At 41.6% G+C, this 16084-nt stretch overlaps 1 protein-coding gene across 5 annotated transcripts in view; it reads right to left on the bottom strand.

Moving 5' to 3' along the window:
* The window catches only part of TNRC18 (trinucleotide repeat containing 18), a 1341710-nt gene that overhangs the window by 643658 nt on the left and 681968 nt on the right, over positions 1-16084 (bottom strand). For all 5 annotated transcript variants that reach the window (XM_075317830.1, XM_075317829.1, XM_075317828.1 and 2 more), the window contains 2 exons: positions 9285-9444; positions 5378-5486 (listed from right to left, as the gene is read on the bottom strand). In XM_075317830.1, coding sequence (XP_075173945.1) covers positions 5378-5486; positions 9285-9444 — 269 coding nt within the window. The remainder of the gene's footprint in view (positions 1-5377; positions 5487-9284; positions 9445-16084) is intronic.

The raw sequence follows: 16084 nt of genomic DNA on the forward strand, positions 1-16084 counted from the left end.
GGGGGAGAAAATGGTCAGACGGATGGAGGAGCTTTTAAACTAGGATCTGGGGGGAGGGAGGGTAGTGGAGCAAATAAGGGGATAGATAGAGCAGATAGAGAGAGTGCGATGGTAAGGGTTAATGAAGGATTAGGGGGGTATGGGACATGCAAGGATCGTAGGGAGGCTAGGAGTCATAAAGGTGTTAATAGTATTAAATGTCTACTGGCAAATGCAAGAAGTCTTGCAAACAAAATGAATGAATTAGAGACTCTTATGTCAACCATGGATTATCATGTGGTGGGCATTACGGAAACCTGGCTGGATGAAAGCCATGACTGGGTGACAAACATACAGGGTTATACTACATTTAGGAAGGACAGGAAAGACAAAAAAGGTGGTGGAGTGTGTATATTTATCAAATCTAACCTAAAACCTGTGTTGAATGATGACATTGGGGGAAACTGCAACAATGTTGAGTCAGTATGGGTAAATGTACATGGGGATGGGAATAATGGAAAAATGCTAATTGGAGTTTGCTATAAGCCTCCTAACATACCTGAACAAATAGAGGGTGAAATGCTGGAACAAATTGAAAAGGCAGCTAATAATAATAATCGGGTTCTTATTATGGGGGATTTCAACTATCCAGACATTCAGTGGGACATAGAATCTTCTGGTTCTGCTAAAAGCTGTAAATTCTTATCTACCATTCAAGACAATTTCCTCTCTCAGATGGTAGATGAACCGACCAGGGGAGATAATTTGCTAGATCTGGTCCTGTCAAATAGACCGGATACCATTTCAGACCTACAGATCAGGGAGCACTTGGGCACCAGCGATCATAATAGGGTAAGCTTCAAAGTAATATTGAATAGAACATTTCAAAGGGGAAATGCAAAAACCTGGAATTTTAGGAAAGCTGATTTCAACAAATTAAGGGAAGAGCTTAAATGTGTAGATTGGGACAAAGTCATGGTAACTGGGGATACCGAACATAAATGGGGGTAAGTTTAAGGATATAATGCTAGGGTCCTGTAAAAAGCTTATACCCTCTGGTAATAAAATGTCCAGAAATAAAAAGAAACCACTATGGATAAATAAGACTGTACAAAGTATAATAAAACAAAAACAAAGGGTGTTTAAAATCTTACAGGCTGTGAATACAGAAATAGCATTTCAGGAGTATAAAGATATCAATAGGAAATGCAAAAAATAAATCAAACAAGCAAAACTAGCTACTGAAACAAAAATCGCCAATGACATTAAAATAAATCCCAAAATCTTTTATAAATACATTAATGCCAAAAAAAAAACAAAGGATAGTATTGGTCCCTTAAAATATAATAACAAGTTAGCTATAGAGGACAAACAAAAGACGGGGATATTAAATAGGCATTTCTCATCTGTGTTCACCAAGGAACTGACTGTACCAGGGATCATTCAACAAGAGAAAAATCAAAGGTCACCACCCGATATAATTAATTTAACACAAGAAGAAGTACGCCTACGTCCAAGTAAACTAAACATTGACAAATCCCCAGGGCCAGATGGCATTCATCCACGAATATTGAGGGAATTGAGCTCCATTATCGACAGACCGCTCTATCTCATCTTTTTAGACTTGCTTGTAACAGGGTTGGTGCCTCAGGATTGGAGGATTGCTGATGTGGTACCGATATTTAAGAACGGTAAGAGGGTAGATCCAGGCAACTACCGTCCAGTAAGTCTGACATCAGTAGTATGCAAAGTTTCTGAGGGCATTTTAAGGGATGACATGCAAAAATATATTGCAGAAAATAATATAATAACTGACAAACAGCATGGATTCATGAAAGATAAGTCGTGTCTAACCAACCTGTTGGGGTTCTATGAGGGGGTAAGTGCAAACCTGGATATTGGTAATGCAGCTGATGTGATTTATTTGGACTTTGCAAAGGCATTTGATACTGTACCACACAATAGCCTTATATGAAAGCTCCAGAAGCAAGGACTAGGGGAAACTATATGCAACTGGGTAAGGAATTGGCTAAAAGATAAGAAACAAAGAGTAGTCATAAATGGTACATTCTCTAAATGGGCTGTAGTCAGCAGTGGGGTGCCGCAGGGATCTGTGCTAGGACCGATTCTTTTTAATCTCTTTATTAATGACCTTGTGGATGAGATTGATAGTAAAGTGTCAGTCTTTGCTGATGACACCAAACTATGTAGGATATTAAAAACTGACCTTGATAGTACAATATTACAAAAAGATCTTGATAAGATGTCAGAATGGGCAGATACTTGGCAAATGAGATTTAATGTTGATAAATGTAAAGTAATGCACCTAGGACGGCGTAATCCTATAGCTGCGTATACATTAAATGGAAGTAAACTCGGGACTACAGAACAGGAGAAGGACTTGGGTATTCTCATTACAAATAAGCTGAGCAGCAGCACTCAATGTCAAGCAGCAGCTGCTAAAGCAAACAAGATTTTAGGATGTATAAAAAGAGAGATTAGATCCCGTGATCCCAACGTATTGTTACCCCTCTATAAATCACTTGTAAGGCCACATCTGGAATATGGGAACCAGTTTTGGGCTCCACATTTTAAAAAGGACATTCAGAAGTTAGAGGCAGTTCAAAGGCGGGCAACTAGACTATTACAAGGAATGTAAGGCCTTCCATATGATGAGAGGTTGAAAAAGTTAGATATGTTTAGCTTAGAAAAAAGACGTCTCAGAGGAGATCTCATTGATATGTATAAATACATGTGTGGTCAATATAAAGGACTGGCACATGACTTATTTCTTCCAAAGACAATACTAAGGACCAGGGGGCACTCACTGCGAGTGGAAGAAAAGCGATTCCGACAGCTAAATAGGAAAGGGTTCTTTACAGTTAGAGCAGTCAGACTGTGGAATGCCCTACCACAAGAGGTAGTAATGGCTGATACTATAACAGCTTTTAAAAAAGGGCTGGATGATTTCCTCACTACACACAAAATTGTTGGTTATAAATGACTTAGTGACCAAATGTAGAAATGGTGGAGGAAGGTTGAACTAGATGGACCTAGGTCTTTTGTCAACCTAAGTAACTATGTAACTATGTCTATGGCTTAGTGTTGCCTGACGCTCACAGCGGCTAGTCATAATCTATGCTTGCGCGCTATCACTTCAGATGTAGAAGAGCCAGAATCGTCATGTCTCATAGACACCTCCTACTACTAATTTAGGGCTTAGTGGCAGTGGTGAGCTGTCATTAACTCCTTATTACACTGAGTGTCACCACACAGCAATCAGGATGAGCCGGGTAATGAGTGTAATAATCCTGGACAGCTGCAGGCTGCTATTTTTAGGCTGGGGGCACAATAAGCATGGGTCTCCCCAGCCTGAGAATGCCAGCCACCAGCTGTCAGTTTTATCATGGCTGAGTATCAAAATTGCGGAGACTGCAGGTCATTTTTTAAAAATTATTTATTTAAATACTTTTTAAAAAATAGCCACATGCGGTTCCTATAATTTTGATAGACAGCAAAGATAACACGCATTGATTGTGGGCTGCAGCCTGTAGCCAAATTCTTTATCTACGCTGGGTATCATACTATTGGGGGACCCTACACCAATTTTTTATTTTTACACCAATCTAGACACGCACACACTGTCTGTGACTGAAAGCAATCAGACATGCTGTCACACAGGTGCACGTCTGACTCCAAACAGAGACGCCAGCACTGCCGTTGGGCGGCGAAAGCAGTGCATATGTTTGAAGGATAATGAGCAGCCGTGGAAATAGTGGGAATGGTCCTGAAGCAGAGTTGAACCGTGCAGAGACCGGTAAGTAAAAAGTGCTTACGCCAACCCCCTATCCCTTCTATCCCCATTTTTAAGCACCTGATTCAAGTCCCCATATACCTATATGGGGACCGGCGTCCGGACAGATATCCAGGATAAATTCTGGGCCCAAACTGGGTTTTTTTTAAAAGAAAAAAAGCTAAAAAACAAACATGGTGGATCCGCCGATCCCGAATATCTGCGGGTCCACCCATCACTAGCAATAATATAATATTATATATACATTTTAATTACATGAATTAGATATGCTGAATTCGCAAAAAGAAATGCTGAATATCCAATCAATATAATTAAAAAGAAGACTTCTTAATAAGAAATTAAAAACTGTTGACGCTGAAATTTTCTCTCTATTGAAGCACCACTTCAGATTTGTTTTTTATTCAGCTTTGGAGTGGTGCCTTCCCCTAGTAATATACTTACGCTCTGGCATTTTCCTTTTTTTCGGGGTTGCTCCAATTCATGGAGCCATCTTTTGATCACAATTTCTGACTGGCTGGAATCCAGAAGTTATGTCACAAGCCCTCAATGCAAGTCTATGATAGCAGTAAAGAAGCTGTCATAGATTTGTACTGATTTTAGACCTTCGGCATGCTCCATGAAAGACTGGAGAAGCTGGCAGCTCACAATCTGGAGAAGACAGATGGGAGTTGTGCGGATAACAGATGAAGTTGCTGGAGGAGGAGTATAAGACTAGGGGCAGAGGAACTTTAAAGCATCTCTCCTGAAGTGAACTAACTTTAAAAAGGATTTGGTTAAATATGTCATCCAACACTCCCAAAAGTTTGTATACAGTGCAAGAATGTAGTTTTTCAACACACACCTATTAAGTATTCTATCATAACTATTCCAGAGCATCCAAAGAGAGAACATTTCTCCCTATCAATTAAAATTTTGCACAATTGCTCTCTTAGATAGAAGATACTCATTTTCTGCATGAAACATGCTCCTCTTCAGCAATTTTTACTACTCCTCATAATCGATTTTAAAACCTGTCATCAAAAATTTCTCATTTGTGAAAACATTTGACATATTGCATATTTTTTTACTTCTTATCTGGAATCAGAACCTTGTATTTGAGTAAAATCTGCAAAACACTATGGTCTACATTTGAAAAAAAAAAATTCTGTTAACTTGTGTAATCACCGATGGCAATTCTTTACTGTATGAGCAGTGAGACCTTGGAACTCTCTGCCAAATTATTTTGCAATGGTTGATTCACTAAAAAAGTTCAAAGGATGGCATGGATGCCTTTCTTGAAATATACGAATATAGTATTACAGGTAATGGGTACTAAATTCTGTGAAGGGAAGTTGATCCAGTGAACTAGTCTCACTGCTGTACGTGGAGTTGGGATGGAAATTTCACCTAATATGGGGCAACTAGCATCTGACTCATGGGGTGTTTGCCTTCCTCTGGATTAACGTTAGGTTATGGGTTGAATCTAATGGACTTATCAGTTGCATGCTGACTTCCTTTTTGTTAAACGGTTGTGTAACTACTAACTTAAAAACTGGAAATTTCTGGATTAGTTTATAGGCAACACTCTACAACACTTTGATCTACCTTCTTTGGAAACATATCGAGACAGCTGAATGGTATGCATCGGTCTAAATTGAGGATTTTTCCTTCTGCTTCTTCTACCTCTTCGCTTCTCTTGACACTGATCTGTAAACTGGAAAAAAAATATTTTTATCTTTGATAAGCGATAGAGCTGCATCAAGTCTTATTATCAAATAGTTCTTAAAGGCCAAATACACCTTTGCAAACATTTTTTTTTATATTAAACTAATGTAACTGTATGGTAATATACAAAAAATACTCTTCATATCATATATAATACTGTATATATCTTTAGTACCTCTTTATCTACCCCTTACTTCTTGCTGATGTACTAAATGAATGTATCAATTTTTTCTCAGACTACACATTTTCTGCTGATGTCTGGTAATGGAAATGCATAAATCATCTGGGAGATATAGATACATTTTGGAAACCTTAAAGAGAACCTATCAGGTCCCCTTTGCCCTCTAACCAGCAGCATTTATACCTTTATGCCCAAATTCCCTGCCTAAGAAGCCCTGTATAATGCCATTCACTAATATCAATGTTTAAAAAATAAACTACTTATAAACCTCGCTGTCCCTATGCGAATTAGAACCTTGTCTAGTTCAAGGGGCATTAGTTGCTCAGACTAATCGGCCCTCTTTCTATGTCATCATGCCCCGGTGGCTGTAATAACATGACTTCAATGAGCTTTGTGTCACCACCTGCTTTTGGAAATCCTGAGCATTGCAAAATCGACAGTGCACCTCAGCAACTAGGTGTACGTTTCCTGGCTTCATTAGGCACACTGCGTATGACCAGAAATTCAGAAGAAGTGTAAGTGAGCCATCTTCTGAACTTCCAAACATGCACAATGAAACTGTGAAAAGTCCAGCCTGCTTCTGAGGTGCACTGACACGGCTGAAATGAGCTGCACGCATGCGCAATATTTCCATTTCTTGATGCCGGTAAATGGAATTCATGTTACAAGGCCCACAGATGCATGATAACATGGGCTAGTCTGGGAACGAACACCCCTTCAACTAGTCAAGGTCCTAATTAGCATAGGAATGGTGAAGTTCTTAAGTTGTTTTTTTTTTAAAAAAACATTAATATAAGTGAAAAGCATTATCCAGGGCTGGTTAGGAAGGGAATTTTGGCATACAGTTATGAAAGCTGCTGCGGTAGGGAGCATAGGGGACATGACTAGAGATGGGAGAACCCTCAGATGTTCAGGTTCAGCCAGACTTTAAAAAAAAAAGGCTGGTTAAGGACCAGACCACCTCGGACGCCGAAGTTGAGTGTTATATAATGGTGTTAGTAAGGGCTAGGGGGCTGCAAAATGTGGATTACAGCAGGATAGTTATACTTAAAACTTATGAATATTCACTACTTCCCCCACCGGTCCTCTGTAACAGCAACTCTGATTGGTTACAGTCAGACTGGTGGCGTGCCGACATCTATGATTGGTTGCCCTAAGAGTAGCCATCTGGGTCTGAAAAGTGAAGTGTAAAACTAGATAAATAATTGGAAAACAATGATGTAGGGTCCCCCATATTTTGACATCCAGCGCAGATAAAACAGACAGCTGGAGGCTTCAGCCCCAGCTGTGTGCATTACCTTGGCTGTGTATCAAAGTGGATTTTTTTAAAATAATTTAAATAACAAAAACCAAATGGTGCAGGGTCCAACCCATTTTGGATACCCAGCCAAGATAAAGCAGACAGCTGATTATTTTCAGGCTGGGAAGGCCCATGGTACTTGGGCCCTCCCCAGCCTTACAATAGCAGCCTGCAGCAGCCCCGAAATTGGTGAATAGATGTGCCAATCCTGGCCCTTTACCCAGTTCATCCAGATTGCCCTGGTGTGATGGCAAACAGGGTAATATAAGAGGTTAATAAGAGATGTGATTTGTCAAAAAAAAAAAATCACAGCTGACATCAAGCCCGAGGTTAGTATTGGGGAGGTTTCTATGAGACTCCCTCCCCGCATTACTAATTATGTAAATAAAAAAGAAATAAAAACAAAAACAGAAATAAAACCCTTTATTTAAAAAGAAGCAACAAATAACTCCCTTCTTTCTCCAATTAATCCCAAAACACCCCTGCATCTCTGACTTAACCCACACGAGGTCCCACAATAATCTTGGTTCTGCTACATCCTGAGTCAAAGTGCGCAGTCAGATTAGAAAATATAAAGGCTTACTGGGGCAGCCAAGGACACCCTGATGGAGCCGCAGTTGTGAGGTCAGGGAGTTCACCTGAGGTTACAGCTGTCAGTTTCCACGGCACCCCAGCTGTGAACTCAGGTCAACTGACCTCAGGTGAACTCAATGAACTCAGTGACCTCACCTCAGGTGAACTCAATGAGGGATTAACGGATTAGGCTATGTGCACGTTGAGTATTTGGTTGCAAACATTTCTGCATCAAATCTACATCTACTGGCAGAAAAACGCACCAAAAACAAGTACAAAATGCATCATGTTTTTGGTGCATTATTTTCCCCCGGGAGATGCAGGTTTGGTGCAGAAATGTCTGTAACCAAATACTAAACATGTACACATTGCCTAATTTGATAATCCCATAGTTATTGGACTCTCCCCAGCCTAAACATAGCAGCCCGCTAACCACTTTAGAACTGGTGCATCCCTTAGATGACCAATCCTGGCGCTTTACCCAGCTCGTCCCAATTGCCCTGGTGCAGTAGTGATCGGGGTAATGTGAGGTGTTAATGAGTTTACCTGAGGTGACAACTGTGGTTCCCACGGTACCCCATCTGTGACCTCAGGTGAATTCATTGAACTCACCTCAGGTGAACTTATTGCCAGATTACCAGATTGGGCAATGTGCACATATTGAGTATTTGGTTGCAGACATTTCTTGCACCAAATCTGCATCTCCTGGGAAAAAAATGCACTGAAAACAAGTAAAAAATGCATCACATATTTGTTGCACTTTTTGGCCAGGAGATGCAGACTTGGTGCAAAAATGTCTACAACCAATTACTCAATGTGCGCACATTGCCTAATCCAGTAATTCGGCATTGATTTCAATGAGTTCAACTGAGATGAAGTCACTGAGCTGAATGAGTTCACCTAAGGTGAGTTCACAGCTCACGTACTATGGGAACCACAGCTGTGAACTCAGGTGAACTCAATGCTGAATTACCAGTTTAGGCTATGTACGCACATTGAGTACTTGGTTGCAGATATTCCTGCACCAAATCTGCATCTCCTGGCAAAAAAATGCACCAAAAACGCGGTGTTTTTGACACATTTTTGGTGCCTTTCTTTGCCAGGAGATGCAGATATGGTGCACAAATGTCTACAACCAAATACTTAACATGCGCACATAGCATAATCCCGTAATTTGGGTTAATACATTTGAGAAAAAGGGTGTTATTTATGTTTTTCTTTTTAAATAACACCCTTTTTCTCAAATGTATTTTGTTTTGTCTTTATTTCTTTTTTATTTATACAATTAGTAATGACCCCTCCCCATTACTAACTTTGGGCTTGATGTCAGCTGTGATTTTTTTTATCAGATCACAAATGTCATTCTCTTCTCATACTACCCCGATTGCCACCGCACCAGGGCAATCGGAATGAGCGGGGTAAAGCACCAAGATGGGCACATTTAATAGGTGCGCCAAATCTTGGGGTGCTTAAGCGGGCTGCTATTTTTTGGCTGCAGTGCCATGGGCCTTTCCAGTCGGAGAATATCAGCCCTCAGCACTCTCTTGGCTGGGTATCGAAAATGTGTTGGACCTCATGCCATTTGGTTTTAATTACTTATTTAAATAATTAAAAAAAAGCCGGGTTAGTAGATTAAGATGATGGGATTTCTTTGGAAGCTGAAAAACTGGTGACAGGTTCCCTTTAAGTGGCAAGAGATATGTAATATTTTGATGTAAATAAATTCTATTTACCTCATACAAGTAACTTGATTCACTGCTGTGCTCCTCCCAATCATCTATTCCACTTTTTCTTTCATTTTCCAGCTCCTCAACTTCTGAACTGTTTAATAGTGTTCTTTCTAGATAATTACCAGCCATAGTCATTTCAGAGGGTAAAATACACTTTCTGAGCCTGTTAAATAAACAGAGCCAGATTGAAAACATATTAAACAAATACATTGAAGGCTAAAGCTTTGTATGCTACATTACTTCTATTAAAGATATATAATACCTTGATTTCTGTGATCAACATTTTTCTTTTATGTAAATGAGCTTTTAAGAACTACAGAAAGGATGCTGATCCTCATGAGAGTTTGCCTCCAGAACTTAATTTAAATAAAAAAAGGCAGTGCCATACAGGCAGTAATAATAATAATAATATTTATTCACTTATATAGCGCTATTAATTCTATAGTGCTTTACATACAACAGCAACACTCTCCCTATTGGGGCTCACAATCTAAGGTCCTTATCAGTATGTCTTTGGAGTGTGGGAGGAAACTGGAGAACCCGGAGGAAACCCATGCAAACACGCGGAGAACATACAAACTCCTCACATATGTTGTTCTTGGTGGATTTGAACCCAGGACCCCAGCGCTGCAAGACTGCAGTGCTAACCTTTGAGCCACCCATATATAAATCTGTTGTAAAATATTGTTGTCATAAAAAGTATTGAATACCCCTTCCCTCTCATTCCATTAACGAATGTGTTGAAGTTGGGCTGCCACAAAGTACACTCATTGATTTGGGACCGCCAAATTTCCCGTCCTCTTAGCCCTCTGCAGAATCTCCAGTCTGATTCTCGGGGCCTTTTTCCCTATATTAGTTCTCTAAACAGGCTATCAACTTTATAAAAATATCCTGAAATGTTATCTGAATCTTTTTAAGATGCAAATATTGTGATAATACTAAAATCAAATAAGGCTACCGAAGATTGTGCATCATAGACCCATAAGGGTGCTTTACACGCTGCGACATCGCTAGCGATTGCTAGCGATGTCGAGCGCGATAGCACCCGCCCCCGTCGTTCGTGCGACTTGTGGTAATTGCTGCCGTAGCGAACCTTATCGCTACGGCAGCGTCACACACACATACCTTGTCAGCGACGTCGCAGTGACCGCCAAACAATCCCTCCTTCAAGGGGGAGGTGCGTTCGGCGTCATAGCAACGTCACTGCGGCGTTACTAAGCGGCCGGCCAATAGAAGCGGAGGGGCGGAGATGAGCGGGACGTAACATCCCGTCCACCTCCTTCCTTCCTTCTTTTCCGGTGGACGCAGGTAAGGAGATGTTCGTCGTTCCTGCGGTGTCACACGCGGCGATGTGTGGTGCCGCAGGAGCGACGAACAACATCGTACCTGTGGCAGCAACGATATTAAGGAAATGAGCGACGTGTAAACGATCACCGTTTTAGAACGATTTTTCGATTGTCGCTCCTTGGTGTCACACGCTGCAATGTCGCTACCGGCGCCGGATGTGCGTCACTAACGACATGACCCCAACGATATATCGGTAGCGATGTCACAGCGTGTAAAGCACCCTATAGACCCATCTTCTTATTAAATTTAGATAAAATATTAACCAAAATTCTAGTGAACAGATTAAAAGTAATGCATAAAATTATCCACCCAGAACAGTGCAGAATTAGGCTGCTTTCACATCAGCATTCAAAAAAACGCAAAGCGGATATGACTGGATCCTGTTTATTTAGTGTTGAACGCATGCAAACGCAAGTGTTATTTTACAGGATCCTTTCACTTGTAGTTAATGAGAGAAAGAGAGAGAGAGAAAGAGTGAGAGAAAGAAAGAGAGAAAAAGAGAGAACGAGATAAAGAGAGAGACAGAGACAGAGAGAAAGAGAAAGGGAAAGAAAAAGAGAGAGAGAGAAAAAGAGAAAGAGAACGAAAAAGAGAAAAAGAGAAAAGAGAGAAAAGAGAGAAAGAGAAAAAGAGAGCAAGAGAGAAAGAGAGAAAGAGAAAGAGAGAGAAAGAGAGAGCGAGAGAGAGAATAAATATCACACCAGACTGGTTTGTTTCTGGGCATGCTCAGTACAGCAAATAGGATCCTTTCAATCAGCATACCACCGTTCACATGAGCTTGCATGCGGTACACTCAGGATCCAGTGACATGCAGTATTTGTACGCAGCTCAAAAACGCTACAAGTAGCGTTTTTCAAATAAGCTAAAAAGACACAAACCAATGGATCCAGTATATGATGCAAGCAAGTGCATGTAAACGCATCTTACCACGATTTAATTGAAAAAGCATTGAAATGACAAACCATTTGTAAAGGATCTGGTCACATGCGTTTGCTATTTTTTTGTCGCCCATCAAAAAAACGCTGATGTGAAAGCAGCCTTATTCAGAGTCAGGCTACATCTCATAAGGAGAATGCACGTAATTGCTAAAGCGCTGTGGAATTAATAGCGCTATATAAATGAATAAAATTATTATTATTATTATATTGCACACTTGGGTTGGAAAGTTACCATGTCAATTATACTGCCCAGTGAACTCTGTAAAAATAAAATGTAAAAACAATTCCAGATTTAGGCTATGTGCCCACGGGACTATGTACCCACGGAATTTGCCGCGGAAAATCTGCAGATTTATCTGTATTTTCTGGATAAATCCGCAGGTTTTAGCAAGTACAGACACTCCCCATATTATCCTATGGGACATGGGGAGTGCTGTGTCCATGCTGCGGTATGTGCGGCTGCAGAACATGCTGCGGATGTCCCGCAGCCGCACGTAATTTCATATCAATTATTCCTGCGGAATTACCTGCGGAATTCCTGCCTTTCCACTATGAAAATAGAGGCCGGGACTTCCGCAGGTAAGTCGCATGAATGTCCGCAGGTTTTCCGCAGATATTTCGCTGGAATCCTGCAGCTATGGATAGCTGCGGATTCCGGTGAGCTGCTGCAGGAAACCTGCGGACATACCTGCGGATATATCCACAGGTACATAGTCCCGTGGGCACATAGCCTTAATGTTTGTTTTCATGCCTCCTAGCAAAAGAAAAATGAAACAGTGATCAAAAAGTTCTCAAAAATGGTTCCACTAAAAATTACAGTTTGTTCTGCAAAAAAACCAAGCCATACTATTTTATCTATGGAAAAATAAACTTATGGGAATCCAGATATGGTGAGCACACTGACAATGCCTCCTTCCCAAAACTTATTAGTAAGGTGCCAAAAGAGGAGGCAGACAGTAGATCACAATGTCTTAGAAGCAGGAATAGTGAGGAGCAGGGCCGGCATCACCACCTGGCAGATCCGATCACATGCCAGGGCCCTGGGCCCCGGTGCCCGCGCTGTCACCGGCCTCCCCCCGGCGAGGATCGCACCTTAAATTGTATTGCCATCGCAGTTGCCGATACAACTGAAAGCTAGGCCAGTTAGGTCAGAGCAACAGCAGTGGACGTGGTGAGGAGATCAGCGGGGAAATGAGGAAAAGTGAGTATGTATTCAATCAGTGTGTCCAGACAACTATGGGGGCTGTATACTACATGAGAGTGCCTAATGCTATCTGGGTCTGCATTGTGCTATATACGAGCTGTATACTACATGAGGATGCCTAATGCTATCTGTGTCCGCATTGTGCTATATGTGGCCAGTATACTACATGAGAGTGCCTAATGCTATATGCATCTGCATTGTGCTATATGGGGGCTGTATACTACATGAGGGTGCCTAATGCTATCTGGGTCTGCATTGTGCTATATAGGGGCTGTAAACTACATGAGGATGCTTAATGCTATCTGCGTCTGCATTGTGCTATATGTGGCCTGTATACTACATGAAGGTGTCTAATGCTATCTGGGTCTGCATTGTGCTATATGTGGCCAGTATACTACATGAGGGTGCCTAATGCTATATGGGTCTGCATTGTGCTATATGGGGGCTGTATACTACATGAGGGTGCCTAATGCTATCTGAGTCTGCATTGTTCTATATGAGGGCTGCTTAAGGTTATATGGGGGTTGCATAGTGCCATATGGGGGTTTCATAATGCCATTAGGTGGTTGCATAGTGCCATATGGGGGCTGCATAGTGCAATATGGTGGCTGGATAATACTACATGGGGGCTACATAATACTATATGGATGACTATGGGGGCTTCATAACACTATATGGAGGAATATGGGGGCTGCACACTACTATACCCCCAGAGTTGTATGTCCTCTCCACCCTAGTGCTGCATACCCCTCCCGAGTTGTATGTCCCCCCATTCCAGAGCTGTATACCCCCAGAGCTGCATGTCAACCTCACCTCAGAGCTGTTTGTCCCCCCACCCCAGAGCCACTGCCCCCCTCTAGAGCTGAATACCACCATTGATGTATACCACTTTCCTCAGTAATATGTGTGCCCCCCAGTAATGTGTATGTCCCTAGCCTCTCTTGTGATGTATATACTGCAGTGTCAGTGTGCTCTATGTGCGGCCATGTCTGTTAGTGACAGCCACCAATCAGTGTGGTATAGACACATGCCCAGGAGGAGCTGAATGGAGACAAGCGGGGGATGTGAATGAGGCTATTGCCGGCTTCCCAATATTTGAATTATCTCTAATATGTCTGTGTGTGCATATATGATGTGTGTCTGTGTGTCAGTGTATATGACTGTGTCTAGATTTATGTCTATTTATATGTGGTTTTGTGAATTTCTCTTTAAATATGTATGTGTATGTATGCCTGTTTGTGTATGTATCTGTGCATGTCTATGTGTGGATGGGGCCCACTGAGACTGTCGCCCAGGGCCCACAAAAACCTGTAGCCCGCCCTGGTGAGGAGCATTGCAGGAGAAGCTGAGGACAAAGGATGGGTAAGTATCAAGCTGGCACAGTTCTGACATTCCACATTAGAGTTTCATCTTGGTCAGAACTGTGGGCGTCTACTTTTTGAGCTACAACGCTATCTTTTCATGGTTGGATAGCATAATAGTGTGTGGAAAGTACACACCCAGATGAACAAAAAGAAAATGAGCATAATGGAAGCTGGTAAGCTTCCATTATGGCAGCATATTTTCTGGAGATCAAGCTGACTGTAAGGGAGGGAAAATTGAAAGAGAGGTATATAGAAAACCCACCTCCACTATTATGCTGCTACATTATGCACATCCTGGTCACACAAAGAGATCCCTCCTTTACAGTCAGTTTTTACGCTTAAAATGAATAAACAATAATGAGAATAATTTCTTGTCACAGGATAATGAATTAAAAGAGATTCCACGTAAGAGGGTACCCTAAAAAATTAATTGAGGAGTCATTTCAGAAGGCTATCTCTGAACTCAAAAAAATCCAGTTAAAAGAAAGAGTAAAAATGTGAAACCAAAACATAAGGACAGTAAAAGGTTCTATTTTAATTTTAAGTTTGGATCACTGGATAATGTAATTTGGCACATTCTAGCAGGTGATAGCGATTTAAAAGACATGGTATCTCTAAAACCTATGATCACCTATAAAAGATGTCAAAATTTAAAAGGATATCCTGTTACTACAAAAAAGAACTGCAGAAAATGAGTCCGCTAGGAAATTTCAAATGTGGAAACTTAATTTTGTACATTCCATTTATCAACTAACCCCATAAAAATTGGAAATAAGGCTCATCAGGTCAAAGATTTTATATCTTGGAAAACTAATTATGTTGTTCATTTGATCTTTTGTCCCTGTGGATTTTTCTATATACAGAAAACAAAAAGACCGCCGTTTGTGAGGTTTAGAGAACATTATAACTCCATTCTCTCTGGAAAAGGCATACTATGGTTAATTAGACATGTTAGAGAAATATATACGGGAAATCCTGAGGTACTTTCGTTTTCAGGGTTAGAAAAGGCTGTATATCCCCGAGAAGGTGGTGGTCTTCATAACATCCTATTAAGAAAGGAGGCTAGGTGGATCACTGAGACCAAAGTACAAGGTTAGGGATGGGTGAACCCAAACTGTAAAGTTCGGGGTCCGTACCAAACACATGGTGTTCGTGCACACGACCCCGAACACAAGCTTTCTGGGACGTTCATGTTACAGTTCGTGTTAGGCCTAAAACACATGGCGATAAAAACGGTGCGAGTGGAGTGCGATAAAACATCGCATTCCACTCGGACCAATATTAGCCGGTTTGTCAGAGCACATGAGCGATTATTTTCTCAGCCCTAATCGGACCGAGAAAACAATCACAGCATGCTGCGATTGTAATGAGAGACTCTTTCACTCGCACCCATTCAAGTGTATGGGGCGAGAGAAAAATCGCACTGCACTCGCAATACACCGGTGTACAGATAGTGCAGTGCGAGAATGACAATAGCCGGCTACTGAGGAGAGAGGGAGAAAAATCCCTCCCTTCCCTCCTCGGTGCCAGCCCGCCCCTTCTCAGCACTGACCCGCCCCCCCCGCAGCTGAGGTCCGCTCTCACAGTCGGACCTCAGTTGCAGGGACACTAGCATGACACTTGGCTCTGCTGTACTGCCAGCGTGAGCAGAATGTCATGTGAGGGGATCGCAGTAATCCCCGTGTGTACCTAGCTTTACAGTTCGGGTCCAGGGGCTGTTAAAAAAAAAAAGAACGTTATTAAAACAACATTATGATCATACTTACAGGTCCCGTGACGCGTCTCCGAGAGCTTCTGCTTCCACGTCCGTCCGATCATTGCTGTTCTCCCCGGTAAGCACCTCTGGCTAAAAGGACCTGCCGTGACGTCATACCCATGTTACCAGTCACGTGTAAATGTTGTATTACCTCATTGGCTGCAGACTGGTCACGCGAGTATGACGTCATCACA

The sequence above is a fragment of the Anomaloglossus baeobatrachus genome, chromosome 7 (assembly GCF_048569485.1).
Source record: "Anomaloglossus baeobatrachus isolate aAnoBae1 chromosome 7, aAnoBae1.hap1, whole genome shotgun sequence".
Classification (NCBI taxonomy): domain Eukaryota; kingdom Metazoa; phylum Chordata; class Amphibia; order Anura; family Aromobatidae; genus Anomaloglossus; species Anomaloglossus baeobatrachus.